This window comes from Myotis myotis, unplaced genomic scaffold (genome assembly GCF_014108235.1).
Source record: "Myotis myotis isolate mMyoMyo1 unplaced genomic scaffold, mMyoMyo1.p scaffold_m19_p_14, whole genome shotgun sequence".
Taxonomy (NCBI): domain Eukaryota; kingdom Metazoa; phylum Chordata; class Mammalia; order Chiroptera; family Vespertilionidae; genus Myotis; species Myotis myotis.
The window spans coordinates 53,668,585-53,696,124 of NW_023416318.1; the positions used below are offsets into that span (position 1 = coordinate 53,668,585).

Sequence of the window (27,540 nt, forward strand, 5' to 3'; positions counted from 1 at the left end):
AGGCTCCTCCCCTCAACTTCCGGCCGGAGATCCCGCCTCGCGAGGTTCCTCCCCACTCGGAGTCCAGAGACCTGGGGCGGGGCCAGGAGTGCGCCTGCGCGAGGTCTCGGAGGCGGGCCTGGTGGGCGGGGCCAGGGGACCGGAAAAGCTGGCGCTGGAATCGGGAGCGGGAGCGGCTGCCCCCGCGCGGGCGGCGAGGCGGTGGGTGTCCGACCGCAGACGACCCCAGGGATGGGCCAGCGGCTGTGAGGTGAGGGCCCGGCCCTCGACGCGCCTGGGCGGAGCCCGGCCGGGACCGCGAGCCCCGAGGGGGGCCGGCGGCGGGGCGGATGGGTGAGGCCGCGGTGTCTACGGGGACCCGCCCTCCCTGGTCGGGAATTCAGGCCCCGAGGCGGCGCGTGACGGGCGGCGGAGCCGGGGAGCGGGCCGGGGCCTGCGGGAGGATGCGGTGCCCGGGGTGACCCATTCTTGTCTGGGCGGGGACGGCAGCTCCGGTGGCCACGGTGGCGCGCGTGGGAGGGGCGCGCGGGAGGGGCGCGGGGCCGCCCTCCGTGTCCGGCTCTGCTTTGCGGGGCCGAGGCGCACCCGCTTTCCGCGCTGGCGCCCGTCGGGGTCTCTGCCGCTCAGGCCCGGGGAGGCGCCGGCCTTGTTCGCCGTCTGTCGTCCTGCGCCCCCGCGCGGGAGGCGGCTGGGGGCCGGGGAGCTCGGAGCCGGGCCTGGCGGTCCCAGGTCCTGGGGCCGCGTTTAAAGGGGCTGCACCCCGCCGCCTGGATGGGCACCCGCACTGGCTCCTGGGCCCCGCCCTGCCGTTTGCAGGACGCGCCCCGCGTCGCCGTGTCTGGAATTGATGAACGAGAAGCGAGGCGCTCAAGTGTTTTGAGAGTTAAATGGCATCTGTCCGTTGCTTCTGAAAACAGTGCCTGTAGGGACGACACCTGCAGGGATGACAAGGTGTCTGCCCCTTTGGGGTTAGGTTTTTAGAATTTAAAAAGAAACAGTGGAAATAAGGATAGCACCCACATTGTGAGCGCCAACATTTCCCAGTGAGGGGAAGGGATAGTGTTTACGCCTGTTCTGCATGAAGTGGTTTAAAGCTGCTCTTCTTGGTATAACGGGACGTTTGTTTTCCTAGGGGAGCGCCTGGACCACGCTGTAGTGACAATGTTTCGGAAAGGCAAAAAGCGGCACAGTAGTAGCAGCTCCCAAAGTAGCGAGATCAGTACTAAGAGCAAGGTAGGGGCCGGCGCTGCAGATTCGGTCTCTGCTGAGGTGCATGGAGGATGCTAACCTGGCAGGCCTGCGCGCGTAGCCTTCGAACTAGGGGTGTTTTAACATTCACTTTTTTTTTTTTTTTTTCCAGTAGAGACACATTCTGTGCTTGATTTCATTTGGTCTCGGTAGACTTTCTGAAATCCCTAAATCCACTAACCAAGGTGGGACAGGACCTGTAAATGATCTTGTAGAAACAAATACCGCTTTTAAAATTTTTTTTTAATGTGATAGAAATTGCATGCAATTAAGGGGGCTGCCCTCCTTGAATCGTAGGGGTCGTGGTGTGCACGTGTAGCTGTAGTTCCGCACTAACGCGTATGCTGCTTTGTATTTTGCTTGGCAGTGTTGCTGGGGTTCCTTTGCAGCTCACATTGGTGTTCTGGCCTGCCAGCCTGCGTGTGGACTGGTGCAGGCTGGCATTTTCCGGGAGCGCTGGGGTGGGGCCCAGGAGCCCTGCTGGGATGGGAGGTCTGGGGTATCGTCGAGGCGTGACCCTGGGTAAACCGCTGCACCTCTCCGGTCGCTGCTCACTTCTTCAACAGGGAGCGCCCGCCTGCCTTCCGCACAGGGTGCTCCGCGGGGCCAGCGGAGATAAGGGGAAGCCAGGTGTAGATTTTCACATACGAGATAAGTGTCAGGTGTCTGTAAGGAGGCAGAGGCACTGGCTCTGATTGAGGTCGGCCGTGGGGTCAGCGCATTGGGACTGTTACGGGAGGGCAGCTGGGGGTATGTATCCATTCAGCTGTGGCACATAGTCTGAGTGTTCGGTAGAGAACTTGAGAGAAGACAGGGCCTCTAACTATGATTAAATGCCGGTTTGCTTCTAATTTCTCAGTCTGTGGACTCCAGCCTTGGGGGCCTTTCTCGGTCCAGCACGGTGGCCAGCCTGGACACGGACTCCACCAGGAGCTCAGGTACAGGAAGGGCGGGGTCACGCGTCCTCTGATGCTCACACCGTTTCACCCGGTGGCACGAGTTCTGGTGTGTTTGGGTTTCTTTCTCTCCTCTGCCATTTTTGACCAGAGTTTAGAAACGGCCCAAGGCCTGGTGGAATGAGGGTTGGGGGGGGTGTGAGGTGGTTAGTGAAAGCCGTTGGCCGGGGCAGGTGCCAAACTGCTCTTAACGGTCCTAGGGCAAAGCCTGCGGAGCACATGGCGGTGACCGTTGGGAAGTTTCACCATCGCTTTCTAAGAAATGGGGCGGCAGCACATGGATTCCATTGTTTATGGGTTTAGGACAAATGCCCTGCTGACGAGAAGGATTAAGGAGCCGTTTGCCCAGAAGACGCCAGCTTGTAAGCCCCAGGAGCACATGTGATTAAGTGTAGCATCTCTCAGACACTTGAAGACATGTATGCAGGCACCGCAATGAGCAGCTCTTTAGAAATTAAAAGACGGCTTCTAACTACCAACAGCCAGTATCTACTTAGAAATACACGTTGATCTGTCTAAACTCCCACTGTTCCTTTCAGGACCATAGACTGGTTCATCTGTAAAAGTTGGGAGCGGGGAGGAAGAAACAGAGGATGTAAAATAGAATATACGGCAGAAGCACAAGGTCTGTTACCTTCCAGCTGCCTTTAAAATATTAGAAATGTGGCTGGGCATCGTTCTTACATGCACATCGCCTCCAAGTCATCACACAGTATTTATTTCCTTACTGTGGCAGCAGCACACACATTTTGGTGATTTTGTATTGACTATGTTTTATAGCTCGCACACTTCTTCATCCTTTACCGTCGGTTAAGGGACTTCCTGTCCAGCATTATTCCTTCTGCATTAAAAACAAATTGCCTTTTCTGGTTCAGTGGCAGACATAGATCAGGTTTCCTGAATCAGAAAAGCAAGTTCATCATTAACATGGTAAAGAGGGAGAAGCAGCCAGAAAGTAATTGTGTCATTGTGCATCAGAAAGGGACTCATCATTATCTAGTTGACACCTTTCTTGTTTGTTTGAAATGAAAGATATTAATTTACTCCTATTTAGATTTTCATATTTAGCAATATTGTAACTGAGGAAGAGGTTAGTGAGATTTTAAGTTCTTTCCCATTCTGTAAAAAAACTGTACGTCAGGAAATTTATTTTTGTTAGTCCGTTTCTTATTTGGGCAGGGATTGGGGATAGGAAAGTCTTACGCTGAATTTTCGCTTACCTTTAGGACAAAGCAACAACAACTCAGACACCTGTGCGGAATTCCGAATAAGATACGTCGGTGCCATTGAGAAACTGAAACTCTCTGAAGGAAAACGTCTGGAAGGGCCACTGGACCTGATAAATTATATAGACGTTGCCCAGGTAAAGACAAAAATGGTCCAGTTTATCAGATTCTAGAGCGTAAACTCTGGCTTCGGAGAAACACATGGCTTGTCCCAAGCCTGGCTACCTCACAGTTACAATGTGGGTGACGGAGGCACAGGGGTCCTGGACCATGGGCGCCTGGGAACAGCCGTTCCTGCCCACAAACAGGACTTTTCACTTTTTCTGCGGCCGACGCACCTCGTTTCAGTGAGGCACGGAGCCGCGGCGGATGACATGCCACAGGCTTGTCTGTGACGCCGCCTGCGCCTTCCTGCATCTCGCCGACTCGGTTAGCTCCTCGATATCTTCAGCGGCGACCTAGTGCACCCACTTATTCCTGCCGTTTCCGTAGGAATTGAGGCCCAGGAGGTGGAAGGGGGAGTGCGTGTCTGCTCCCTAACGGGGGTATCGGGCAGGGAAGGCTCCCTATCAGGCCACAGTGCTGGTGCCTGAGAACCGCTGTTCTCCGAAGCCGTGGCCAAGGGGTCATTGTTTCATGTCCTCAGGAGTCTCATCGGTGAGGAAATCGCCGTTCGAACCTGCCATGTCACAGACAGAGAGCCTTTGGCAGTCGGGGCTCGCACGGTTAGTGCCCCAGGTTTAGTTTGGGATATAGTGGTTCCTACAACGTGCAAACTAACCTCACTGTGACGCTGGGAGATTGCTCATGTTTCCCCAGACCACACTAGGCTTCTTTTCCTTCCGACGGACTGCTCACTCCTGTCACCGGAGAAATGGGCTTGTCCCAGTCACTGGCAGTAGCATTACTGTTATCCCGTCCTTCCATTCCTGGAACTGCCTTAAACTGTGAGAAATGATGGGGGGGGGGGTGTCCCCGCAGCATTGTGAGCACCCCAGAACTGAGGCAAGTGGGCATTGCTCCTTTACCACAGTGGCTTCGATGTAGGCAAAAGGTCCCTGAAACACTTAGAGTCGGAGCATCTACCGATGCCAACGGGACCTGATGTTAGAGAAGACAAGTGAGGCCGCATTCTCGTGTCGGAGAGAACCGGTCAGTCGGAGAGAGCTCACGCTGCTAATGGATGGGCTGGAGGGCGAGCAACTGTCCATCAAGCACTGTTTCCTCACCCAAACCCTGGGGCGTGGGGAGCGGGCAGAGCCGACCCCTGGGTGCGCTATCACGCGCTGGGAAAGATGGTTCCTGCGTGTGTTCCCTGACCGCGTGCTGACATGAGTATGAACTATTTCTTCTAAGTGAGCCACTAGCCCGCACCCGGATCGGAGGGGGTCGGAGGCTGCAGTGAGGCTTAACCCCGCGGGCAGAGAAAAGGCCCTGGGGTGCAGGGTCTGAATTTTGCTCACATTTGTTGGCTGTAAAAAAGGGGGGGGGGGGTTCTGCCTCTTTGGAGAGACGTTCTGGCTGCGCCGCTGTGTGCGCTGCGCTCTTTAAAGAGCGTGGGGTCTGTGAGCCAGGCCCTAAAGCGGGTTTACGGTCACGGTTCTGAGTGTGCGCCCGTCCCTGCTTTTACCTACAGCAAGATGGGAAGCTGCCTTTCGTTCCCCTGGAGGAAGAAGTGATTATGGGCGTTTCCAAGTACGGCATCAAAGTATCCACACCCGATCAGTATGTAAGTGATCAGGAAGGATGTCTGGGGCGTGGGGGCGGGGGGGGGGGGGGGGGGTCAGGGCCACTGGCCGCTGGCCTGCTCCTGTCTGCAGAGCCGGGGGTTTGGCACGTGCCTGGCCTCTGGTCCGAAAAGCCGCCCGTTTCTTAGGGTGGGTGGAGGGAGCTTCCCTTTGGCGCTCCTGTGTGGTGGGGTCCAGGCCAGCATCTCTGCTGCCCACAGGCCTGTTCACTTGGAACCCCATCCCCTGCCAGTTCAGGAGGGCCACCAGCTGGGGGCTGGGCGGGGAGGACTGAGTGGTGAACTTGGGTCGCCTGACTCCTGTCTTTCTGGAGTCTAAGGAGCCAGGGGTAACCCCGAGGCTGAGCAATTGGGACGCCCTTTGGGCGGAAAACCTGATCTTGTGTTTCCAAGCCTCACAGAAAACCTGTGCAGGGGAAAGGGTGTCCTTAGTGATGGAGATGCGCACGCCATCACGGTCTCTCTCCTCCCGCTGCAGGACGTGCTGCACAGGCACGCCCTCTACCTGATCATCCGGATGGTGTGCTACGACGACGGCCTGGGGGCGGGGAAGAGCCTGCTGGCGCTGAAGACCACGGATGCCAGCAACGAGGAGGTCAGCCTGTGGGTGTACCAGTGCAGTAGCCTGGTGAGGCTCAGTCTCCGTGGTTCTCTCTCGCCAGACAGAGTCGAAAAACCAGAGGCTGCGAGACGCTCTCCACATGTCTGACCCCGGCATACGTGCACACGTGGCCGTCAGCCCGCTGTCCGGGCCTCCTGCGGGCGACCGTGTGCGGGTCAGAGGTTCAGGGTGCACACACAGCAGATGGGGGAGGGGGTCCTCTGGGGCAGGGCCCTGCTTTTCCTGGTGTGGCCTTCCTGGCTGGCAGTGGTCCCAGCCGGCAATGTCACGCGTGGGGTGAGAAGCGTAAGGGGCAGGTTCATACCTGTGCTGGTCAGTTGGAGTTCAGGGGCAGATTGTGAACGTCCTTCCTGTGCCTTTCGCTCACCGTAGGAACAAGCACAGGCCATCTGCAAGGTCCTGTCCACCGCTTTCGACTCCGTGCTGATGGCCGAGAAGGCGTGAGTCTGCCGAGTGGATCGGCGTCGCGGGAGGAAGATCGGCTATTTTCTGAACTGGTTTTCAATCTGCAGCGCTGAACTAGCATGGACGTATGAAGTGACCCTTGTTCTAGATGTTCTGTTTTTCTATTAAAATGTGTCTTATTAACAGTGAGATAACTCAGCCAAGTTACGATTGGGACTAAGAAAGAAACCCCATTTGTTGCTTTTAAACACAAATGAGCTTAACCCCTTAAGGGTCCGGGAGGTGTGCTCAGTGAGCAATAAAGGTCGAGAACCTGCAGAGGGAGCCCGAGGCCGCTGCTCTGGCCTCCCCAGGACCGTGGTCTTTCTGACTCAGCGCTCTGGCCTGGGGACGCGCCGCTGCCCACTCGACACAAGAGGTAAAACTTTAAAAGTCTGTCGTCGGGATGACATGCCAGTCAGCCTCCACCTTTACCTGAGTGGACAGAACCGCACGTGTTAAAATAGAGATTAAAGACGCTCACGTACAGCGGGCTAGTTAGTGAAAGGCTGTTTTCCACACACAGAACTTGAAGGGTTAAAAACAAATCTCAAGCCCATGTCCATTTAAAAGTATTTTATTTTTTCTAGTCAAATGACTAGTCACCAAGAAGAGTAGACTTATTAACATGCTCTAGGTATAAATCACCGCATCGAGGACAATGAAAATAAGGATTTAGGTTATACAATATGTACAGTTGCGCTGCAACTAGACCAAAGGAATCAAGTGGATGAATCGAGTATCATACATCTCCGAGCATTTCCAGCTGCATGTGGCAGTGCCCGCCCTCAGCAGAGCACACGGGTCTGCCCGTTTCCCAGTCCTCATGCCTGCAGTCAGACCTGACCAGGGGCACACACAATGCCAGGATCCCGTAGCGAAGTTCGTGAAACATAAACCTGGAATATAAATAGATATCTACAACGCTTTCCTTCCTCTCACTTTTTAAATTTATTTGCAGAGAGCAAGTAAGTAGGAAAGCCTATCAGCAGGGAAGTTGATGATTTCTCCTGACAAGAGTCCTATCCGTTATGCACAACAGCACCACCAAACTAGCCTGGGAAGTATTTCCTGGATGTCTGTCCCAGCGAGCCTGGGACATTAGATTGGGAGTGGTAATTCTCACATAGCGGCACCGAGGAGTCACAGGCGGACTGTACGAGGCAGATGTGGGGGGACTGTGTTAAAGTAAGTGCGTGGTGCAAAACACACATCCGTTCGCTTCCTGAAACCTGCGAGAAAGTTAACCAAATGGAGGGTTCAAACAGCAGAAGCTAACAACCAGTAAAAAGAGATGTAGTGCTTTAAAAATAAGACTAATCATACAGCTAACACACTTTACCTGGAACTGTGACAGGCAAAGAGCAATGGGCTACAACATCATAAAACATTCCAGTTCTGTCTTCCTTTAGAATAGCAACGAAAAACAACACAATCACAAACAAAAGCCAACATCCTACACTTACAAGGACCCGCGTGACGCGGGCTGCTCCGCTCCAAGGCGCCGCCGCCTCGCTCTCCTCTCCGAGCCTGCGCTGCGGCTCAGGCCTGGGCTGGCGGTAAAAGCCAGGCGGGCGCTTCCGCCCGTTTCTCCTCACAGAGCCGGCGTTTCCCACATCCTCCCGTGAACACGCTCAATGACTAGGTAGAGGTATGACAGTCGAGTTCATCAAACTAATGAATTGATTTGATCACATACAACCTAACCCCCTAGCCCCAGTAGTTTAAGTGTAAGAACGATATGACGCTTAGAGTGAAACTGGGATGTCCGGGTGTGTTTCATTCCCGGGGCCTACAGGTTTCTGATATGCGCTTGGCTACCAATGAAGGAAGATTAAATGTCAAGACAGTGTAACCACCAACCTATTGGTGTAGGATATAAATACCAGACACTAGACTGGGGTGTTCTCAGGCGAGAAGAGAAGGCGGGCACACTGGGAAACGAGCGGGTGGCAACAGCGGGGCCGCACGCGGGCTACCTGTGCGATGGGGGGAGCTCAGGAAGGCCGTTTCCGAAGCACCTAGAGCATCCAAGCGAGTGGGGAGAACCCTTTAGCAATCCATCGTCGCCAGTTTTTAACCGAACTCAGGAAACGCAGTGTCACCCACCCTGGAACCGAATGAACTGTTATGTCGTGCGCCACGATCAGCTATTGGCAGTTTTGTTAGGGAGGATGGACTGTTCACAACAGGTGACACACACATGCAGAACACAAGGAGCGCCGCACCCTCACACATCAGGGTTGGAGTGTACAATGCTAGTGTCCATTCCCAAGTGGCTTTAACTGAACACTGGGTGGCTTTCAAGGGAAATCTTAAGAAGGCGTTTTTAAAAGGTCTCTAAAGGGGAACTGACAGCACGTAGCCGCCTAAACAACAAGCAGCTGGCGAGCGCCGACGTCGTCATCGGGCCAAGGAGAGCAGGCAGAATTTCCGGTCCTCGAATCGGGTTCCGCTAATTCTGTCGTTTCGGGATCTTGACTGTGTAGTTAAAATAGCTTTTTAGCTCACCTTTTAGGCAATTCAGTTTTTCCTAATAAAAGTAGAGCCATGTTTCATGAAAATCACAAATTATAAAAAACGATCCATTTGTAGATAGAAATTGCCTGTGAGTTTTAGAAACACAACGGTGAGTGGCATTCGAGCAAGTGGGCCTACAGTTCCTGAAACTGGTTTCTGGCAAGAGCGTGGGTACCAATAACGAGCAGGAACGTCACTGCTAAGGGTGCTTGTTCAGTAGCGATTCAGTCCACAATAAAGTGCACAAAAGACACGGGAAATGCTCCTTTGCGGCTGGGGTCTCCATCGAGGTGGCCGATCTGAAAGAACAAACGTTTGGGTGGTTACAAAACTCCCAGCTGCTGGGAACTCGGAAGGGCACTGCACCATCTGGAGAAGAAAATATTGTTCAGAAGAACCTCTGCTGAGAAGGAATCACTTGGGTAAGACACCTAAACGGCTTTCCCTCGCAGAGCCTGGCCCACTTTCCGCAAGGCTCTCCCTTAGAGGGCTCTGTCCGCGGAGCCCTCACCACTGTGTCCTGGGGGTCTTGGGGGTGACAGGCTTGCCATTTTTTCCCCTTTAATGGATGAAGAAATCGAGTGTCAGGAGTATGTGAACTGGCCCTGTTTGAACGTAGCCATGCATTCACGAAGACCAATAAATCCATTCCTTCTTGCTTTGGGTAAGTCACATAAGTTACACATCACGTCTGACCTCAACGATGTGAATTATGCAGGTAAATAAAAGTCAAAAAGAAAATCAGAATGTTTTCTGGGGCGGGGCTGAGATCAAGGTGCACTTGCTGTCTTCACACCTTTCTGCATTTCCCCAGGGGCCCGCAGGCCTGAGGACACGCGGGCACGGAGGGCCTCACGTGGCAGACCTCGGCCAGGTGGGCAGGGATTCACCCCGCCCTCCCGGGCCCAGGCCCCGACTCACCCACCACTCTTGGTCCTCTTCCCCGTCCACGATGATCACGTCCCCCTCGGAGAACGTCAGCTCGTCTGGGTTGTCGGCCACGCAGTTGTAGAGGGCTTTCACCCGCTTGGGCTTCAGCTTGGCCTGGGTGCAGAAGGGGAGGGGTCAGAGGTCAGTCAGCAGGCGGCACCAGCTCCTGGGCAGAGACCTGGGAGCCACAGGTTTGTCAGGATGGGGTGGCTCAGCCCGGCCAGTGTGGTTCAATGGTAGAGCATCGACCCATGAACCAGGAGGTCACAGCTCGATTCCCGGTCGGGGCATGTGCCCGGGATGCAGGAGGCAGCCCATCAATGATTCTCTCTCATCATTGATGTTTCTGTCCTCTCTCTCTCTCTGAAATCAATAAAAACATTTTAAAAAAGATGGGCGGCTCACGGGAGCTCAGGGGCCAGGGCACTTGGAGAGCCGGGAGCGTGGCAGCCAGGGCTAATGTGCGTGGGGTGTCCTGGAGCATCAGGAGAGGGCTGAGCCCCCCCCGGCCTGCGAGCTCTGGGTTGCGTCCTGTCCAGATCCAAAGACCGGGTACCCAGGAAGAAGCCGCCCATCCCCCAGCCAGGGAAGACCTTCCTCCGAGCCCTCGGGGCACAGCCCGCACCCCTCTGGCCGGGCAGGCGGGCTGACCGCTTACCGCCTGTGACTTCCTGGGCATGGGCGCGGGGGGCTGCAGGGCTGGGGTGTTGGACAGAGGACCCAGAGCTTCTGTTCCGGAGATGTCCGCTGCTGTAGGACAGAACGCGTCAGCTCGCAGTGTGCTACCGCCCCAACCACCGGACAGACACACTGCGAAAGCCGGTGTCGGGCCTGAAGGCAGGGTTCCCGAAACGTTCTCATCTGTTGAGGGAAAAGTCCCCCACGCCAACCAGCCTGTGACCTCCACGCACCCTCAGTAGGTGTGCGGGTGTCACAGAGGGACAGACGGGGGGGCTCTTGGCCCTCCCACCCCCAGCAGCCGCAGGACCCAGGACGGGGAGCATCAGAGGCTCCACGGGGGTCAGGGGGGCAGCTGGGGGCAGGGGGGCAGCTGGTGGGGCAGCTGGTGGGGCAGCCGGGTCGTCACACAGGGCTGCCACCCCGGACCCTGCCCCCACCCCCACTCACCAAGCGGAAGGAAAGCCCAGCCCCAAATGAAAGCGTTACCAGGGCCTCGAGGCTGGCCTTTGCTGATCAGTGGGGTCGACTTGTCAGTCCTACAAAGAAGGGAAACAGATGGGCTGACACCTGAGGCCTGGGGCATGCACCTTCCCGCCACCTCACCCCACCCGCCTCATCGGCACCATCTGCGCTCCACGTGCACTGGGTGAGCTGATCCAATAAATTGTCTTTTAACTACAGCTGGCGTGGCTCAGTGGTTGAGTGTCAACCTATGAACCAGAAGGTCACAGTTCGATTCCCGGTCAGGGCCCATCAGTGCCCAAGGCCACAGGTAGGGGAACGGTTCTCAGGGCCGCAGACAGGAGTCTGTTCTGGATAAACGGTCTCTCTGGGCTGGCACTTTCATCTGAAAAGGTGTGCCCCCAGTTCTGCCAACCCTCAGAATAAGGTCGCGTGACAGCGTCTGGGCTGAGCCGGGAGAGGAGCGCCATCAGGCTGCCTGTGAGCCTCACTGTGCCCACCCGGGCCGGGCACACGGCGGGGCTGGGACCCACAGGCAGGGGCTGCGGGAGCAGGCACTGGGTCTGACGCAGAAGCCAGCCCGCGGCCTCTCGGGGGTCTATGAGCACGTCCTCCCGCCAGGAGACAACTCGGTCCCCGACCAGGCCTCCTGCCTGTTTCTAAGAACAGGAAGGCAAGGCCCCGCGGTTCTCTCGCAGACAGAGCCGGCAAAGGACGCAGCATTGAAAGGCCCCGAGAGCGTTCTGGTGAATACATTTACTTCCACCTTCTCCCAAGGAACAGAATTAAAAAAAAAAAAAAAAATTAAACCAAAACTAACAAAGAGAAAGGAAGAGGAACAGTCCTGGAAGCTGAGGGTGGAGGGAGGAACACCAGCAGCCTGGCTCCGAGGAAGGAGAAGGCCTGCAGTCAGGGAACGCCGGCCGGCCCGGCCATGTGTGCCTGAGCCCCCGGCCTCGGGAGAGGGGCCAATGCCCCCTCCAGGAAACCAGAAGGGCGCAGACAGAGCTGCACTTCCAGCCCCGGCCTCCAGGTGGGGCCACAGGACCAGCGCTGGTCAAAGGAGCTTGCGCATCACCCCAGCCAAGGAGGTTAGCACACCTGCCTGTCTCTTTCCCTCAGAAGTAACCTGGGCCCCGGGGGTGAAGATGGCGCAGGCAGAGGTGGGCTGGGCCTGGGTCTCCAACTCCCCCCCCAGACACTGCTGTACACGCAAGAACGTGGACCCAACATTGTCTGGGCAAGAAGTGAACTCTCACATGTTCAACCGCCGAGAGGCAGGGGCGGGTGCTAGAGCAGCTGGCGGACCCACAGAGAGAGAGGAAAGGCCGGGGGCCTGACATCTGAAGATACAAATCACTAGAAAGCTGAGACCAGAGTCCGGCCGGGAGGGGGGGGGGGCTCAGTGGCTGGAGCACTGTCCCCATAGGCCCGTGGTCAGCAAACCGCGGCTCGTGAGCCACATGCGGCTCTTTGGCCCCTTGAGTGTGGCTCTTCCACAAAATACCACGTGCGGGCGCACACGTACAGTGCGATTGAAACTTCGTGGCCCATGCGCAGAAGTCGGTATTTTGTGGAAGAGCCACACTCAAGGGGCTAGAGAGCCTCATGTGGCTCGAGAGCCGCGGTTTGCTGAGCCGCAGTTTGCCGACCACTGCCATAGGCCAAGGTTGCAGGTTCAATCTCTGGGCAGGGCACATACCAGAAGCAACCAATAAATGCACAAATAAGTGAAACAACAAACTAATGTTCCTCTCTGTCTCCAAAATCAATAAATTAGAACTGAGAACAGAAAAAAACAGAAGGCATTAAAAATAATCAACGAACTTTCTCAGAACTAAAGGCTATGGTTTGTGTGCCACACCCACCTGGTGGCACGCATGCCAACAGACACACCCTGGGGTGCAGGGTGAGCGGGGAAGGTGTCCTCCTGGCGGGGCACAGGCACAGGGGACACCCTGGTGGGGGAGTGGGAGTCCCGCGGGGTCCCGACGCCGGCCACACGGGGCCCCGATCTCAGCAGGAGGAGGTGGCACTAATACTGATCAAGAGAGTGGACACGCCAGCCAGACCTCTCGTTACAGAGAGAGGGAATACCGAGTCCAGAAAGGGAGGACATGGGAGTGAACCCTGGGGTACTGTTAGAGCACTGCCCCCCCGTTCTTCATGGGGAGCTGGATTCTGATCACCCCGCTCCCGACTGAGCCCAGCTCTGCCACTGAGTGGCCAGCCACACCCGGCAGAAGGGAGGCCCTGCCGTTCCCAGGGCCAGGCACTGGGAGGCCGCGTACATGCGTGTAAGTATTCCAGCCCACAGCCCTGGCCGGGGTCCCTGCTGTCAGCCCGCCCCAGGACCAGCGGAGCGGAGCGCAGAGGCCTCCCACGATGATCCCGCCGGTGAGTTCCTCTCTGTAACCTTGCGCCTGAGCACAAACAGAACCCAGAGGCCGTGTGTTGTGAGGACCTGATTCCCCAAACCCCACCGTCTGTGCTGCAGAGAAACCTACATTCGTCATGTGGACGGAAGACAGACATCTGTGTGAAGTTCTTACAGTTTAAAAACCCTGGATAAATCATGTTCAAGACACCTGAAACCTGGTGGGACCGGCCCGAGTCACATCACCTCCCAGGTCACAGCAGCAGACACACGGGGTTTCACGCCTGCACGGAAATCTCCGCAGAAAAGCGCTGCGGCCACTGGAGGCCCTCGGAATGCAAGAAGCGAGGCCGGGCCAGGTGGCCAGCCCGAGGGGACGGGAAGGGAGCGTACCCCGGAGCAGGCCTCCTCTGCGGGAGGCGGCTGGGCGGCTGCGGCTGCGGCAGGGGCGGGGCTGTGGGCTTGCCCGGCGGGGTCAGCTTGCTCTGCTGGCTCAGGGCTTCCAGGGCACCGGGCATCTTTGCTGCGGGAGCGGGCGGCGTGGGAGCCAGGGGGTCTGCGGAGAGAGGAGGGGACGGGGAGACACAGAGGGTCACGTCCAGCATCCCGCCCGGCCTTCCCGCGGGCCTCTCCCATCAGCGCTGCGTCGCTATTTCGCAGAGAAAAGCCCGTGTTCACTGCAGAGTCTCCATTCACAGCATCGCGGGGAGTCCTCCCAAGCCGCGACTTAGGGTTCAAACGTCTCTATGAGCCCATGTTTCTCCGAGGGAATTCCCGGGGAGAAGCCGGGATCCAGGATGTGGTGTGTGACCTGGGGGGACGGCGGCCGTGGAGGCCGAGGCTGAGGCCCGGGCCGGCCTCTGGCCACGTCCTGCCCCCGGGGAGCCAGGCCGTCCGGGGTCATTCCTCCGTCCGCCTCCAGACCCAGGGCCGAGCCGCTGCCCAGGCTGCGGGCAGGTCAGTCCCAGTGGAGGTGGTGAGGAGCTCCCTGTGCCGGCTGCCCAGATGCGAGGGGCAGGACGAGGCTCAGCCTCTACGCTTTACAGACAAGGAGGCCGCTTCCCGGGCAGGGCATGCGTTCTCCCAGGGTCACTGAGGGGTAGCACGGGGGTGGGCCTGGAGCCCCTGCCCCCCACCGCCTGGCCTCTGGGACGTCAGCAGCGCCCTCCCTGAGGGTCCCGCACTCTCGCCCGGGACCCCTGCCCGGGAGGCCGCTGCCTGAGGAGCCAGCGCCCCCCTCCCAGGACTGCGGAGGGCGAGGCCCGGTGATGCAGGAGGAGTCGGCTGACAGTCTGCCTCTACTGTACTTACTGTTCCTTCCTGGTTCCTTTGCTTCAAAGGGAAAGTCAAAGGCAGACTCTAGCGTCAGCCCAGAGCCCCAGGGACCCAGACCCAGGCAGACCATAGGCTCCCGGAAGCTCCCGGTGCCCCCAGACCTGCCAGCACCCCCTGGCATGTGAGTCAAGTATGTCTGAGCTGGACACCCCTTCCCCGCCCCCCCCCCCCAGGTTCTGGGAGACCCTCCCAGGCAGCCCTGCTCGGCCGGCAGCCACACCCCTAGGCCCTGCCTGTGGCTGGTGGGCGTCCATCGTAACCGAGGCCCATCCCAGGGAGACCGGGGAGGCTCCCAAGGCCCCGAGAGCAAACCAGGGGCCGAGCCCCGCTCCCACGGCCAGAGCCGAGCCCGGGCCGGCCGCCCTGACCCAGGAGACCTCCTGCTTTGCTGCTGGAGTAAACCCTCTCCCGGCTCCTCCCCTGGTTCTGGGACGGTCACCCACGTGCTGACATGGAGGAGAAACACACCAGAACCCAAATGATGGTGCCCAATACCGAGACTGGCCAAACGGCCAAAGGAATGAAGCCCTAGGCCAGTGGTCGGCAAACTGCGGCTCGCGAGCCACATGCGGCTCTTGGGCCCCCTGAGAGTGGCTCTTCCACAAAATACCGACTTCTGCGCTTGGGCCACGAAGTTTCAATCGCACTGTACGTGTGCGCCCGCAGGTGGTATTTTGTGGAAGAGCCACACTCAAGGAGCCAAAGAGCCACATGTGGCTCGCGAGCCGCAGTTTGCCGACCACTGCCCTAGGCCAATGTGGGGGAGGAGGATGCGGCCGAGATGCTGGGGGGTGGGGGGGACAGAGGAGCTGGTGGGTGAGCCCTGGGTGGGGGCTGACATATGTGGGGGTTACAGCTGGGGAGGAGGAGGCCGCGGGGCTGGGGGACATGAAGAGACACCGTCCCGCTGCGCCCTCCCCACCCGGCCAGCGGACCGCCAAGCCCCGGCAGGAAGGAGAAAGGAGAACGTACTGGTCGACGTCACGCGGAGAGGGGGCAGCGGCGGGTGGACAGCGGGCGGATCGGACGAGGACCGCTGCCGGCTGACACCGTCCACACCCACAGAGTTTGTCTTCCACAGGGCGTTAGCGGAGGCGGCCTGGGCTGCACACCACACGCGCAACACGCGTCACACAGGCGCACACACACGACAAAAACAGAAACAGAACACGGCATTATTGACCCGCTCCCTCGCCCCATGGTCAGCGGGACCGTCTGGGGGAGCAGGAGGGCTGGTTTGTAAACACTCCTCCGGCCCGAGACAGCCACGGCCACACGCGATGGGGACGCAGCGGGAACGCCCAGCTGGCGGGCGATCTACAGATTCTAATTCTCAGACAGAACGATGTGGACAAGGCCTGGCGGGGCGGGCACACCGACCCTTCCCCGTGTTGGAGGCGGCCTCCACGTGGGCCCGGCGTGGACCAGAGGGAGAGCGGGGAGACCCCTGGGGGCCAGTAGCAGTGAGGTGCAATCATCAGAGAAGAAATGAAGCAGCCACCAGAATCACACACACGAAGGGAAGAAAACCCCCAAGCCTCATTCTGAGACGTCAGGAAAACACGGGAGAGAGAAAGACGACAGCTGTCCACCCCTTTCTCCAGCCCGCAGAGCGATTAGCAGAGCGAATGCCGTCTTCCCCGCATGACGCACGCCTCGGGGAAGCCAACAAGGGGCGAGATGACAGTTTAACGCAGGTGCCCCCGTGGGAGGAGGAGGCCGGCGAGACACCCCCAGGGACCCAACCCAGGCTGCGCTCAGCTGCCCCGGCCCCCCCAGCAACGGGGAGGGTGACGGGGGGGGGGGGGGGAAGGGACGAGGCAGCTGTGGGACAATCTCCCGTCGAGCGTGGGGAGGACCCTGCCTGGGTGCGGGCACGGGGGGCTCTGCCAGGGAGGGAGCGGCTGTTTCGGGGGCCTGCCGGGCGCGGGCTGGTCTCCGCCTGGTGGGTCTTCCCCGGAGGGTCTGACTCAGTGACCTGGACAAGCTCAGCAGCCTCCTCTGGGCCCCCCTGCACTGTGTGTGTGTGTGTGGGGGGGGGAGAGGGCAGTCTGAGACCCCAGGCAGCAGGGGAGGTGGCCCAGTTGCACGGGAGCACAGACCCTGGTGAAGGCCCTGCCAGCCCCTCCTCGGCCCAGGCCGCCACCTCCACCGCACGCCCCTCCCAGGGAGCAGTGAGCACACACGAATCTGGGGCTTTCTGTGACCGCCGCGCCCAGGGCAGCCACAGAGCCGGACACGACGCCCCAAGGCTCCTGCCCCTCCCTGGGGAGCCCCCAAATCCTGCCCCTCCCTGGAGAGCCCCCCAAGACCGCTGGCCACGGACCCGCCTTTAAGAGCAGCATGGCCAGCTGGGCTTTGTGCCGGGAAATTTACTTAACTTTGGAGGGCTCCATTTCCCACTGCTCCCCCTAAAACAAAACAGCGCCCGTTGAGCCACACTCGCCACGTTGCAAAGGTGAGCACGTGGGTGTGGCGAGCTTTGGCACGTCAGGTGCTGGCGGGACCACAGGGACTATTTTGTTTTTATGATTTTTACTAATTTACGATTGTTCCCAAGTTAGCCTCTTTTTTACGCTTCATGTCCTGGGGATCGTAGAGATAAGGAATAGTTGCAGGTGCCACACGCTGGCCACACCCAGGCAGAGGTGGCGGGGGGGGGGGAGGGGGGGGGCCAGAGGAGAACGGAGGCAGAGGAAGAGGAAGGACTGAGGGCGGGAGCGAAGGGAAAGGGCCAGAAGGAAGGGCTGCAGGTGACCGCCTGCCGAGCAGCGCCCCGAGCTGGCCCACCGCTCAGCCCCCCTCGGGGGGAACCTGGACCCCCGCGACCCACGGATGCCACACCTGTGCCCAGAACAAGGACCAGGTCAAGACGCTCCACCGTGTGCGGCACCTACGGACTCGAGACGGCGTTTCCTTAGGAAGCAAACCCCCGAACGACACACGAAAGGCCCCAGGGGAGCAGCCCACCCCGACGGGGCCCGACGTCCCCTGGGGGGGGCCGAGCAGCGACTAGCCTCCCAACCACACCCCAACCACGCTTCGCGCACGGCCAGGTTCCCGGGCTCAGTACCTTTGGCCACGTTCCGCGGGGGCAGCGGGGGGGCGCCGGGGGCCGCGGGCTGGCCGGGGGCCGGGCTGCCGCTCAGGACAGCTCCGTACGTCTCGTTCTGCACGATGCTGGGCGCGAAGCCCCTCTGCTTGTCCTTGGCCACCGACGCGGCGCTGGAGCCCAGCTGGTAGAAGCTGACCGGCCGGTCTTCCCGCCGACTGGGACTGGGCTGCAGGGGGGGCGGCAGGTGTGGGACGTGCGGACACACGACCTCCGGGTCACAGCATCCACCTACTGGCGACAAGCTGGCCGACCCCACGGCTCACACCCAGCTCAGGTGTGCAGAGCTCAGTGGTTTTAAATTCCCACAAAGCCCACGGCCGTGTGAACCGACCGCGCCCGCCACTCTCTGCTGGAAAAAGGGGGGGTGGACGCGTGTCTGGGCTCTGAGCCCCCAGGGCCCTTCCTATCGGAATTTTACTTGGGCGACGCCACCGGCGGGGCCACTGCCCACAGGGCGGGCAGGTGAGCTGTGGCTGATGAAGAGGCCCTCACCTGGGGCAGGCGTTTCAAACCTGCTGTTTGACGGCAGGAGTGTAGGAAACCGGTCTGACCCTGTTTTATCGCTAACTCACTAAAAGGACTTCTTATTCTAAGAGTCAGTAAGGCCCTAGCCGGCTGCTCAGTGGTTAGAGCACCAGCCCTCAGACGGAAGGATCAAGGGTTTGATTCGGATCAGGAGCATCTACCGCGGTTGCAGGCTCGATCCCCAGCCCTGGTCGGGGCACGTGCAGGAGGCAACCAATCGATGTGTCTCTCTCACATCAATGTTTCTCTCACTGTGTCTCTCCCCCTCTCTTCCGCTCTAAAAAACTCAACGGGGAAAAAATATCCTCTCGGGTGAGAATGAACAAAAAAAGGATCAGCAAGTACGGACGTGAAGTGCTCCGCCCACAAGGACGGGCCACTCGGTTCAGAAACGCCACGTAGGTAACTGGGCGTCCTCAGGACACACCTGGATGTCCTACAGGACGACGAGCAAACCTGACAACCTCCCCGCCTCACGTTCCGAGGTCCCCCAGGGAGGGTCACGAGAAGGAGCTAGGAGGCAAGAGCCCGCAGGCTGGCCCTAAGCTGGTCTCTAAACACTTGCTTCCCTGTGGCCAACTCTCTCTCAGCGTCAGCGGCCCCATCTGAGCAGGGAAAGCCTTGACCGCATGAGCGCGAGGGGCCACTGAACGGTTTCAGTGACGGTTTCAGAGCTCCACTCGGTGGCCGTGGCCGCGGGGGGAACCTGGCTCCTGGTCCCATTAACCGCGGCGTGGGGGTTCCTCTCCCCCCCCGCCCGCTGGGATCGAAGCCCGCCTCTGTCTTCCCTCCACATCCAAAGGCGGGCAGCTGCCGCGCTCGTCCCTCTAATGAACGTGCGCAGGAGCGGGGAGACCGGGGCGCTGAGAGCAATGCCCGCCGAGATCACAGGAAGCGGAAAGCAAACCCGACTCTCCCTCCTGCACACCAGCTCTCCGCCCTAACGGCAGGCCGGGAGCCGCGGCTCCGAATGAAGCTCCTCAGGGAACTCGGGTTTTACGCGCGGGCACGGACCTGCAGCTTCTCGTCCACGTCGTCATCGCTCTCATCCAGGTCCTCGGGCAGCAGCCGCCACTCATACTCCACGTGCACGTGGGAGTTGAACCTTCCAGACAAGGCTTGGGTCAGCTGAGGGGAGCAAAGGACTGTGGGTGACGCAGCTCAGCCCGGGAGACACTCAGCCCGGGACACGGACATCCACCCCCACGCCCGAGGGAGGGAGGTGGGGAGCCCCCCCAGCTTATGCAGATCTCTGGGTCTCGGGTTACACCCGCTCCCTAATTCACAGATAACGCGAAACTCGAGCCCGTTAGGTGCCCTGTGAACTGCGCGCAGATCAGGGACGTGAGATCTGCAGAATGACGCGCAGCCTGGACACAGCCCACCGCGTAAGGGAGCAAACTGGGCGTGTCCCCCAGGGGTAGCCCGGCTTTCCTCAACCGACAGGAGCTCAGCCCTGAGAAAACGACGGACCGCCCTTCCCAGGGCCACTCAGTGCCCTCAAGGCAGGCAGACAGCTAGCCCCAGCTGCAGGGAGAAGTCATGCATTACATTCACCTGGTGTCTCGGGCCAGTGGGGCTTCACGCTCGCCACAGCCACGGAGGTGCTGTGTGGCCTCGGGCAAGTGCCTTAACCCTTCTGTGCACACTCACCAGCTCCTCGCAGTGCTCGTGCCGCAGGCGCTTGGCGATGTCCAGCGGCGTCTCCCCCGACTCGTTAGCTACAAGGCGGGGCGGCAAGAACAAGCAGAGATGAGGACAATAAAAGGCACAGAGCAGCGGCCAAAGTTAAATCGAGCACGACCGATGAAATCCGCAGCGCGTGTGCGCCAGCCGGGGCTGAACTCGTCTTATGAGTGTATGGAGCTCATCGCTGAGATTTTACAAGGTTTGCGCGGATCACGACCATCGAGCCACGGAAGTAGCCAACTGACGGAAATCAACATGCAAACTCTCCGTCCCATGAAGCGGTTCCCCACCGTCCGCCGGAGCCCTGCGGGCAGAGGCAGCAGCCGGTGTAACTTCCACCTCCCCCAGCCGTCTGTCCACAAACGGGAAATTGTGGGCTTTCTCCTCAGGAACCCTCAGCCAACGAGGCTTGATTAAATTTTTTAAAAATATTTTTCCATCGATCTCAGAGAGGAAGGGAGAGGGAGATAGGAACATCAATGATGAGAGAGAGTCATGGATCGGCTGCCTCCTGCACGCCCCCGACTGGGGATCAGGCTGGCGGCAACCCGGGCGTGTGCCCTTGATTGGGAATCAAACTATGACCTCCTGGTTCATAGGTCAACACTCAACCACTGAGCCACACCAGCCGGGTTTGATGATTAATTTTGAAAAAGAAACCTGGCTCTCAAGCAGGTATGTGCCTTCCTTCTCTAGTCCTCAAAAGCATTTCCTGATGACCCACTGCTACCAGGTGCCGCTGGACTAGCCTGGGCTGGACGTTAGGGTCCCTCTGTGGGGACACGGGTGTACCTGCTCTCCCTGGGCCAGCAGGGGCTGGGCTGACCCGAGGTGTGGGCTACGAACAGGAGGGTGAGAAGCCCCAAACCACGGCCAAGGTTGCCTCAGCCTCAGGGGCAGGGGCAGCGGCAGGGCCTGTCGCCTGCCCACACTGTCCCTGCGATGCCGGCCACTGATGGACAGTCTAGGACAGTGGTCGGCAAACTGCGGCTCTCAAGCCACATGCGGCTCTTTGGCCCCTTGAGTGTGGCTCTTCCACAAAATACCACGTGCGGGCGCGCACGTACAGTGCGATTGAAACTTCGTGGCCCATGCGCAGAAGTCGGTATTTGTGTCCTCAGCCCTGATGGGAGCTGTGTCGTCCGACTGTGCCCGTGTCCCCGCGAGAACGCAGGCGGGAGGCAGCGGCCGCTCACCGATCTCGATGGAGGCCTTGCCGCGCAGCAGCAGCTTCAGGCACTCGGCGTTGTCCGTCAGGCAGCAGTAGTGCAGAGCTGTGCTGCCCTTCCCCGTCTGTCTGTCCAGGTTCCCGCTGGCCGGCGACCGGGAGAGAGAGGGAACAGTGAGCCCCGGGGACTGAGGGTGAGCGGGGAGGATGACACTCACTCCGGCTGCAAGGCGGGGGGCCAGCGCCACCCTGCTGTGAGCTGGTGCCCCGACTTAGGCCACCAGGGATGGTGGAGAGGCAACGAGGGAGCCAGGCAGCCGGGCTGCTGCGCCTGGGCAGGTGCTAAGAGCCACTGCCTTCCTGGGCCCCACACCACCAAGCCCCGCCGCCTGGCTCCCCAGTCAGTGCCGAGGCCGCGGGAAGCCACGCCGTGGCCCATCCTGTCCCACAGAAGGACGGGCGAGCGTTCCCGTCTTACATGGACTCTTCCGCAGAAAAGGCAAAAGTCACCTTCCAAAGGCCCGAGTCCCAAGGCTCCTCCGGGCCTGGCCTGAAGCAGGGACTGTGAGTGAATTTCCAAATATTCCCAACACAACCCCCCTCCCCCCAAAAGCACCCATGAGCCTCGGACGTGGGACAAGCCGCGCGACCACTGTGGGGGCCACGGTCAGGCTGCTTCTCGGGGCTGGTGTCTCCCCGGGTCCCCGACACCAGGGCTGCAGCCTGCGGATCCCCCCAGGGGGCTCTTCCTCTCGCTCCAGGCTCCCACAGGGCCGCCCTGCCCCCCGCCCTGCAGCCCTCGCTCAGCCCTGGGGCCATCCCAGCCTCTCGGCCCAAGACACCCGCCTCCTCCCTCGGGAACCCCAAGAACACCACCAACCACCCCCGATCCGAGCAGGCCCACCTGTTCTGGACCAGAAAGTCCACGATGTGCAGCGAGGTCCGGTCCACGGACCTGACGGCCAGGTGCAGGGCGGTTTCGTCCGGCTCCTGCAGGGCAAGCAGAGGCGGCCATGCTCCCTTCCCACCCGCCCCGGGGGCACCCTGCCCTGGCCGGCCGGGCCGCTTCTGGAAGCAAGTTCTGGCGAGTGGGGGGGCGGAGGGCTGTTCCAGGTGGGGGTGGGGGTGCGGGAGTGGAAGGCTGCCCTGGACCGAGGGCCTGGCTCCTCACTCAGCCCCGAGTGCCGTTATTCTGGGCGAAAGGGGGTTTCAGGGGAACGTGTGTCCCCAGGCCCCCACGGGAGGAGATAGGACACACACTGCCAGGGAGACCCCACCCTCTCAGGAAAGGGCCTCGGGAAATGGGGGTGGGGCTGGGGAGCGGGACAGGGGTGCACCAGGCCTCTCCTCTCCCCATGGCCTCCGGAGCTGCCGCTGAGGCCCGGCCCCGAGGCACCTGAGTGCCCACGGGTGCTCACGCTCCCCTGGAACGGACCACCACCCTCCCGCAGAGAGCTCCCCTCCTGCAGCCTCGCCACGCGCTTACATGCCCGTTGGCTAGGGGGACCCTCTCCGTGAGATCCGCGCCGTCGGCGTAGGCCTGGAGCAGCCCGAAGATGTCCCTCGTCTTGACGGCCTCGCACAGGCTGTGCAGCGTGGCCGCGCCGTCCGCGTGCCTCCTCCGCGCATACTTCCTCTCGATGTACTTGGCTGTGATGTAGTCCTTCCTGGCGCTCCTGGGAGCGAGCCACCGGCCTCGTAAACGACAGGCCTCTGTTCCCACAGCCCACACCGTCCACTTGTGACAATTACAAACAACCGGGCCCGGCCGGCGGGGCTCAGCGGGTGAGCATCAACCTACGAACCAGGAGGTCCCGGTTCGATTCCCGGTCAGGGCACAGGCCCGGGTTGCGGGCTTGATACCCGGTAGGGGGCGTGCAGGAGGCAGATCAATGAGTCTCATCATTGATGTTTCCATCTCTCTCCCCCTCTCCCTTCCTCTGAAACCAATTAAAATATTAAAAATTAAATAAATAAAAGCCTGTCCCCACTGCCTTACAAGAAGCTCAATCAAGGAAGCCGTGCCCTGTGCCCATGTGGCACCTGCTCCTGGGACCCCTCAGCATGTTCAAGCAGCAGCGACCCTCCGGCCTCTGGTGCAGGTGGCCGCAAGCCCGCGCAGGCGTCCTGGGGCCGCCCGCTCTCAGCGCCCCTGCACACTAGCCTCGTCTCTGCTCCCCCTGAAGTCGTGCCCCACCCCCGGAGCCGCTGGCCGCACCACCTTGTGCCTCCAAGCCTTGCCTGCCCAGAGCCCTGACAGGGCCTCTCTCCTAGTCACCCCGCCCCCTGAAGATGCCTGGCCCCCAGGAGGGGTGCTCGCTAGGGTGGCCCTCCTGCCCTGCCTTTAGGGGAGACCTAAGCCTGGAGGGACTCCACTCCCCAGGCAGATAGGCAAGTGTGAACCCACCCACCACCAGGCGAGGGTGACACTCACCGCACCCCCTGCACATGCACAGAACCCCAGCCCATGGGGCTTTCCCGGGGCCTCTTCCTCGGAAAAACAGCCACGCCACCCATTTCCACTGGGACACCCCGGAAGGAGAAGGTGTCGAGAAAAAGCCCCGAAACCCACAGCGTAGGCTGACTTAGTCCCTCAGGCCGGGCGGGGAGCCTTCTGCCCAGAGCCATGGGGATCTTCGTGACGTCATTCGCAGGCCAAACGAAATCACCAAGTGAAAAACGAGGCTGCTCTACTCGGTCAAACATTTCATCAACGCGCCCCCAATGCCTCGGCAGGGCCAGACCAGAGGGTTTCACGGGCCAGATGTTCCCCACCCCCTCCCGAGAGAAACAGTCGATGCCCCCAAACGTGTCACTCCCTGCCCCTCAGAACCCGGGCCCCTGGCCGGCCAGCCCCGCACTCACATGTCGCTGCCCGGGCTGGGCTTGACGGGGTCCCCGGCTGGAAGGCAGCTCTCCATAATCTCGTTGAAGCCCGCGTTCCCGATGTTCTTGGCCAGCTGCAACGACACCGTCTGCTCAGGGCGCTCAGCCATAGGGCGCCCTCCCCACACACGCCTCAGCCAGCTGAGGACGGGCCCAGGGCCGCTAAGAAATACAGCAATAAAGTGTTTTGCCTTTTCATAAAGACAGACAACGCTAAACCCCAAAGGGACCCATAAAACCGGAGAGGAGAGGCAGCGTGCCCGCTCCGCGAGCGTCCTCCTGCAGCGCCCTGGATGGAGTCCCGACGGGGCGGGAGCGGTGGGAACGGCCCGGGCGGACTCCGTCCTGACCCACGCCCCGCCCCCAGAACCGCTCCCACTTGCATTTGGGCCAGCGAGCCAGGACTCAGGTTCACATCCCAGCTCTACTAACTGGTTTGGGGGCCACAGCCAGGCGGGCAGCAGCCCAGACACACGTGTCCTGCACTCTAGGCACCATCCCCAGGAGTCAGGGCTCAGGGCGGACACCGGCCAGGTGAGCCCCGGGAGGGCTGGGGTGGAGGAGCTGGTTACTCAGAGGAGCGCCCCCCGCCACGGGTCAGCAGGAACGCAGAGCGGGCCCGACAGACAGACAGACAGACAGAGGTCGGGGGCAGGCAGAGGGCAGGAATAACTCCCACAGGACTTGGCCTTCCCCCTGGTTTTTCTGAAAAACCCCTGAAGAAAAGGGAGCGCTGAAAACTACCCCCGGTTAGATTTTGAAAATATCTGCAGGTCTGCACTCAGCAGGCTCTGTCCGATTTCTCCGTGACGGTGAGAGTTGGCCAAACTCGTAGCTCCCATGAGAATATACAGACAGAGGCTCTGGGGACCGAAATGGAGACCTGGACCAGGGGTCAGAGGTCGTGTCATCTTCGCAAGATGGAATCACCGTCTTTAGACCTTTCATCTCTCCTCTGTGGCAGGCAACAGCGTCCCGTGAAGATCAGTCACGTTCTGAGACAGTCAGGCAGGTGTCACAGGCGTGGGAGGGTCAGGCTCCTACCGGCTCACGCAGCCATTGTTAACATCACAGATATAAACTCCTAACTTAAAAAAATCATCATGTGCCCGGCCAGCGTGGCTCAGTGGTTGAACCTCAACCTATGAACCAGGAGGTCAGGGTTCGATTCTCGGTCAAGGGCACATGCCCGGGATGCGGGCTCAGTCCCCAGTGTGGGTGTGCCCTCTCCCTTCCTGTCTGAAATTAATAAAAAAATTTTTTTAAAAAAATCCTATTTTAAAAAGTAATAAAGTTCATCACCTCCCAGTTATCTTACTCCGTGTTGCTACCACCTGTGTTTCTGAAGTTACTTATAACTGTTACCTCTGTGGGTGAGCTGACTGCAGCCTGGTGCCTGCCCAGCGAGTCGTACCAGCAGCCAGGAATGGCCAGGTGGGCGTGTGGACGTCGCGGGGCCAGGCAGCTGCAAGGGCTGGTTTCCTTAAAGCAATGGGAGCGCGAAGTGGTTGGTGGTGAAGTAATTGCCTATTTTGTCCTGGGCCCTTTGAGGGGCACCTGTTGGGTATCAGCTCGTGTGCCCTTCACAGCGACCGGCACATACCAGCTGCCGCCGGGCACCGGTGCTGACTGAGTACTTTGTTTCTTTGAGAACATACTGTGCGAGTCTCAATCCTACGCCATCCTCCGTCACCCAGGGCCCCGCCTGCGTGCACACGAGCACACCTCTGCACACGTGTGTTTCATGCATCGTTACACTAGCAGTAACCACAGCGTGTGACTGAGGACACACTACTTGGACTAGCTTAGCTTCTTTTTTCCTTCTGTTAATCCTCACCCGGGGGTATTATTCTATAAGAGAGTGGAAGGGAGGGGGATGGACACAGAGAGAGAATCGAACCCGGGACCCTTCAGTCTGCAGGCCCTCTATCCACGGAGCCAAACTGGCCAGGGCAGGCTGGCTGAGTTTCAAACTTGAAGTAATCAGAGATGTCACTGACAGGGGGGTGTCACTGACATGGGGGGTGTCACTGACTGGAGGCCACTCTAGGGTCTCCCCACGTGGTCTTGCAGGACCAGGAAGGAGTCTTTGGAGCCCGGGAGGAGCCGACAAGGCGATTCACGTGCATTACAAGTTCAGACCCGCTGGCCCCTGAGGGCTCGTCAGTAAGATGCTTGGCCCCTTGAGGGTCTACTGACCACAGGGATGGATCTTCTGTCAGGACTATTGCTCTTGACACTAAATCAATGGCAATCAATACCCACTTCTCCTTACTGCCCGGCACCCAGCTCCCCAAGGAAAAACCCAAACACTGGTGCCCGGCCAGCAGCCGCGGACGCCGACACCGGCCCACACGTGCTCACGTGTGCGGGGGCCCATGTGCCTCCCGGGCGTGCGTGCCCTGCTCCTCAGGACCCTGAACGCTACGCACAGAAAACGCCTCGGCCCCGACATGGGCCTGTGTCCGCGTTATCACGGGACCGAGAGGGAAAGACTTTTCCAGAAGCAACGGAATGAGAGCAAAGAGCACTCTCCCCCAGAGGAGACGGTAAAGGGAGGGAAAAGCCTACAGAGGCTGAGCCAGGCAGTGACCGCAGCCTGGCAGGACTGGCCGTGACTCAGGGGGCGGGGGGCCTTGACCGCCCCGGGCTCCGGCTCTGCCTGCGTAATGAATGGGGTGAGCCGGGCGAGCCCCGGCCTCTTCCAGCGTCTCACCCCGTCCCCGCTCCTCTCAGAGCGTCACTTCACTTCCTTCACGAAGAAGGAAGTCGTGTAACAAGAGCGCCCTCAGCTGCTGGTGGCTGGGAAGGAGGGGTCGCCAATGAGTCTGTGATTGCCCAAGTCCATCTGCAAACCTCAACAGCCCCCGGCCCCGAGGAAATCAGACCCAATGGGTACAATAAACCGACGAACAAAACAGATCCAGAGACAGCGAAGCATGGGGCAGGCTGACGCGTTTCAGAGAGAAAGCAGGGGTGGGAGAGCTTAAGCAGGGAACTTGTACGCATACGTGCAGAGCCCAGGGACACAGACAGTACTGTGGTGAAGGCTGGGAGGGGCGGGGGGGGGGGGGGATCAATGGGATAAAAAAAGGGGGGACATCTGTAATACTTTCTTTTTTTAAAATATATCTTTTTTTACTTTTTTACAGAGAGGAAGGGAGAGGGACAGAGAGTTAGAAACATGGATGAGAAACATCCATCAGCTGCCTCCTGCACACCACCTACTGGGGATGTGCCCGCAGCCAAGGTACATGCCCCTGACTGGAATCGAACCTGGGACCTTTCAGTCTGAAGGCTGACGCTCTATCCACTGAGCCAAACTGGTTAGGGCCAATACTTTCAACAATATACATTTTAAATAAAGACCCCCCCCTCCCCGCCCCCTGGCAAATTATCTTAAAATTCCAATTCAAATAAAAATGTAGTATCTTAAAAAAAGAAAACAGCCCGGCCAGTGTGGCTCAGTGGGTGAGCATCGACCTATGAACCAGGAGGTCACGGTTCAATTCCCAGTCAGGGCACATACCTGGCTTGCGGGCTCCATCCCCAGCGTGGGGCGTGCAGGAGGCAGCCGATCCATGATTCTCTCCCTCTCCCTTCCTCTCT

At 59.6% G+C, this 27,540-nt stretch overlaps 2 protein-coding genes across 13 annotated transcripts in view; one reads left to right on the forward strand and one right to left on the reverse strand.

Moving 5' to 3' along the window:
• The first annotated feature begins 113 nt into the window (after positions 1–113).
• Positions 114–6,395, forward strand: ITGB1BP1 (integrin subunit beta 1 binding protein 1). 3 transcript variants are annotated; one of them, XR_004971952.1, is made up of 7 exons: positions 114–201; positions 1,133–1,233; positions 2,108–2,186; positions 3,431–3,567; positions 5,067–5,159; positions 5,656–5,953; positions 6,172–6,395. XR_004971952.1 is itself a non-coding variant. In XM_036335408.1 (7 exons), the coding sequence occupies exons 2-7, from the start codon at positions 1,162–1,164 to the stop codon at positions 6,241–6,243; spliced, it is 603 nt and encodes a 200-aa protein (XP_036191301.1). In that variant the 5' UTR covers positions 130–250; positions 1,133–1,161; the 3' UTR covers positions 6,244–6,395. The 3 variants fall into 3 exon arrangements, 1 of the variants encoding a protein (XP_036191301.1); XR_004971951.1 differs by having other exon boundaries at positions 130–250; XM_036335408.1 differs by having other exon boundaries at positions 130–250; positions 5,656–5,805.
• A 409-nt stretch (positions 6,396–6,804) lies between these two features.
• Positions 6,805–27,540, reverse strand: part of ASAP2 (ArfGAP with SH3 domain, ankyrin repeat and PH domain 2) — a 90,018-nt gene continuing 69,282 nt past the window's right edge. For 4 of the 10 annotated variants that reach the window (XM_036335393.1, XM_036335402.1, XM_036335403.1 and 1 more), the window contains 14 exons: positions 25,297–25,413; positions 23,911–24,005; positions 22,532–22,721; positions 21,950–22,035; positions 21,074–21,189; positions 19,842–19,909; positions 19,203–19,316; positions 17,622–17,829; positions 15,521–15,652; positions 13,607–13,769; positions 10,861–10,910; positions 10,352–10,443; positions 9,685–9,807; positions 6,805–9,062 (listed from right to left, as the gene is read on the reverse strand). In XM_036335393.1, the coding sequence (XP_036191286.1) occupies positions 8,988–9,062; positions 9,685–9,807; positions 10,352–10,443; positions 10,861–10,910; positions 13,607–13,769; positions 15,521–15,652; positions 17,622–17,829; positions 19,203–19,316; positions 19,842–19,909; positions 21,074–21,189; positions 21,950–22,035; positions 22,532–22,721; positions 23,911–24,005; positions 25,297–25,413 (1,629 nt within the window). In that variant the 3' untranslated portion in view covers positions 6,805–8,987. The remainder of the gene's footprint in view (positions 9,063–9,684; positions 9,808–10,351; positions 10,444–10,860; positions 10,911–13,606; positions 13,770–15,520; positions 15,653–17,621; positions 17,830–19,202; positions 19,317–19,841; positions 19,910–21,073; positions 21,190–21,949; positions 22,036–22,531; positions 22,722–23,910; positions 24,006–25,296; positions 25,414–27,540) is intronic. The other 6 variants (XM_036335394.1, XM_036335397.1, XM_036335396.1 and 3 more) reach the window with 6 other exon arrangements.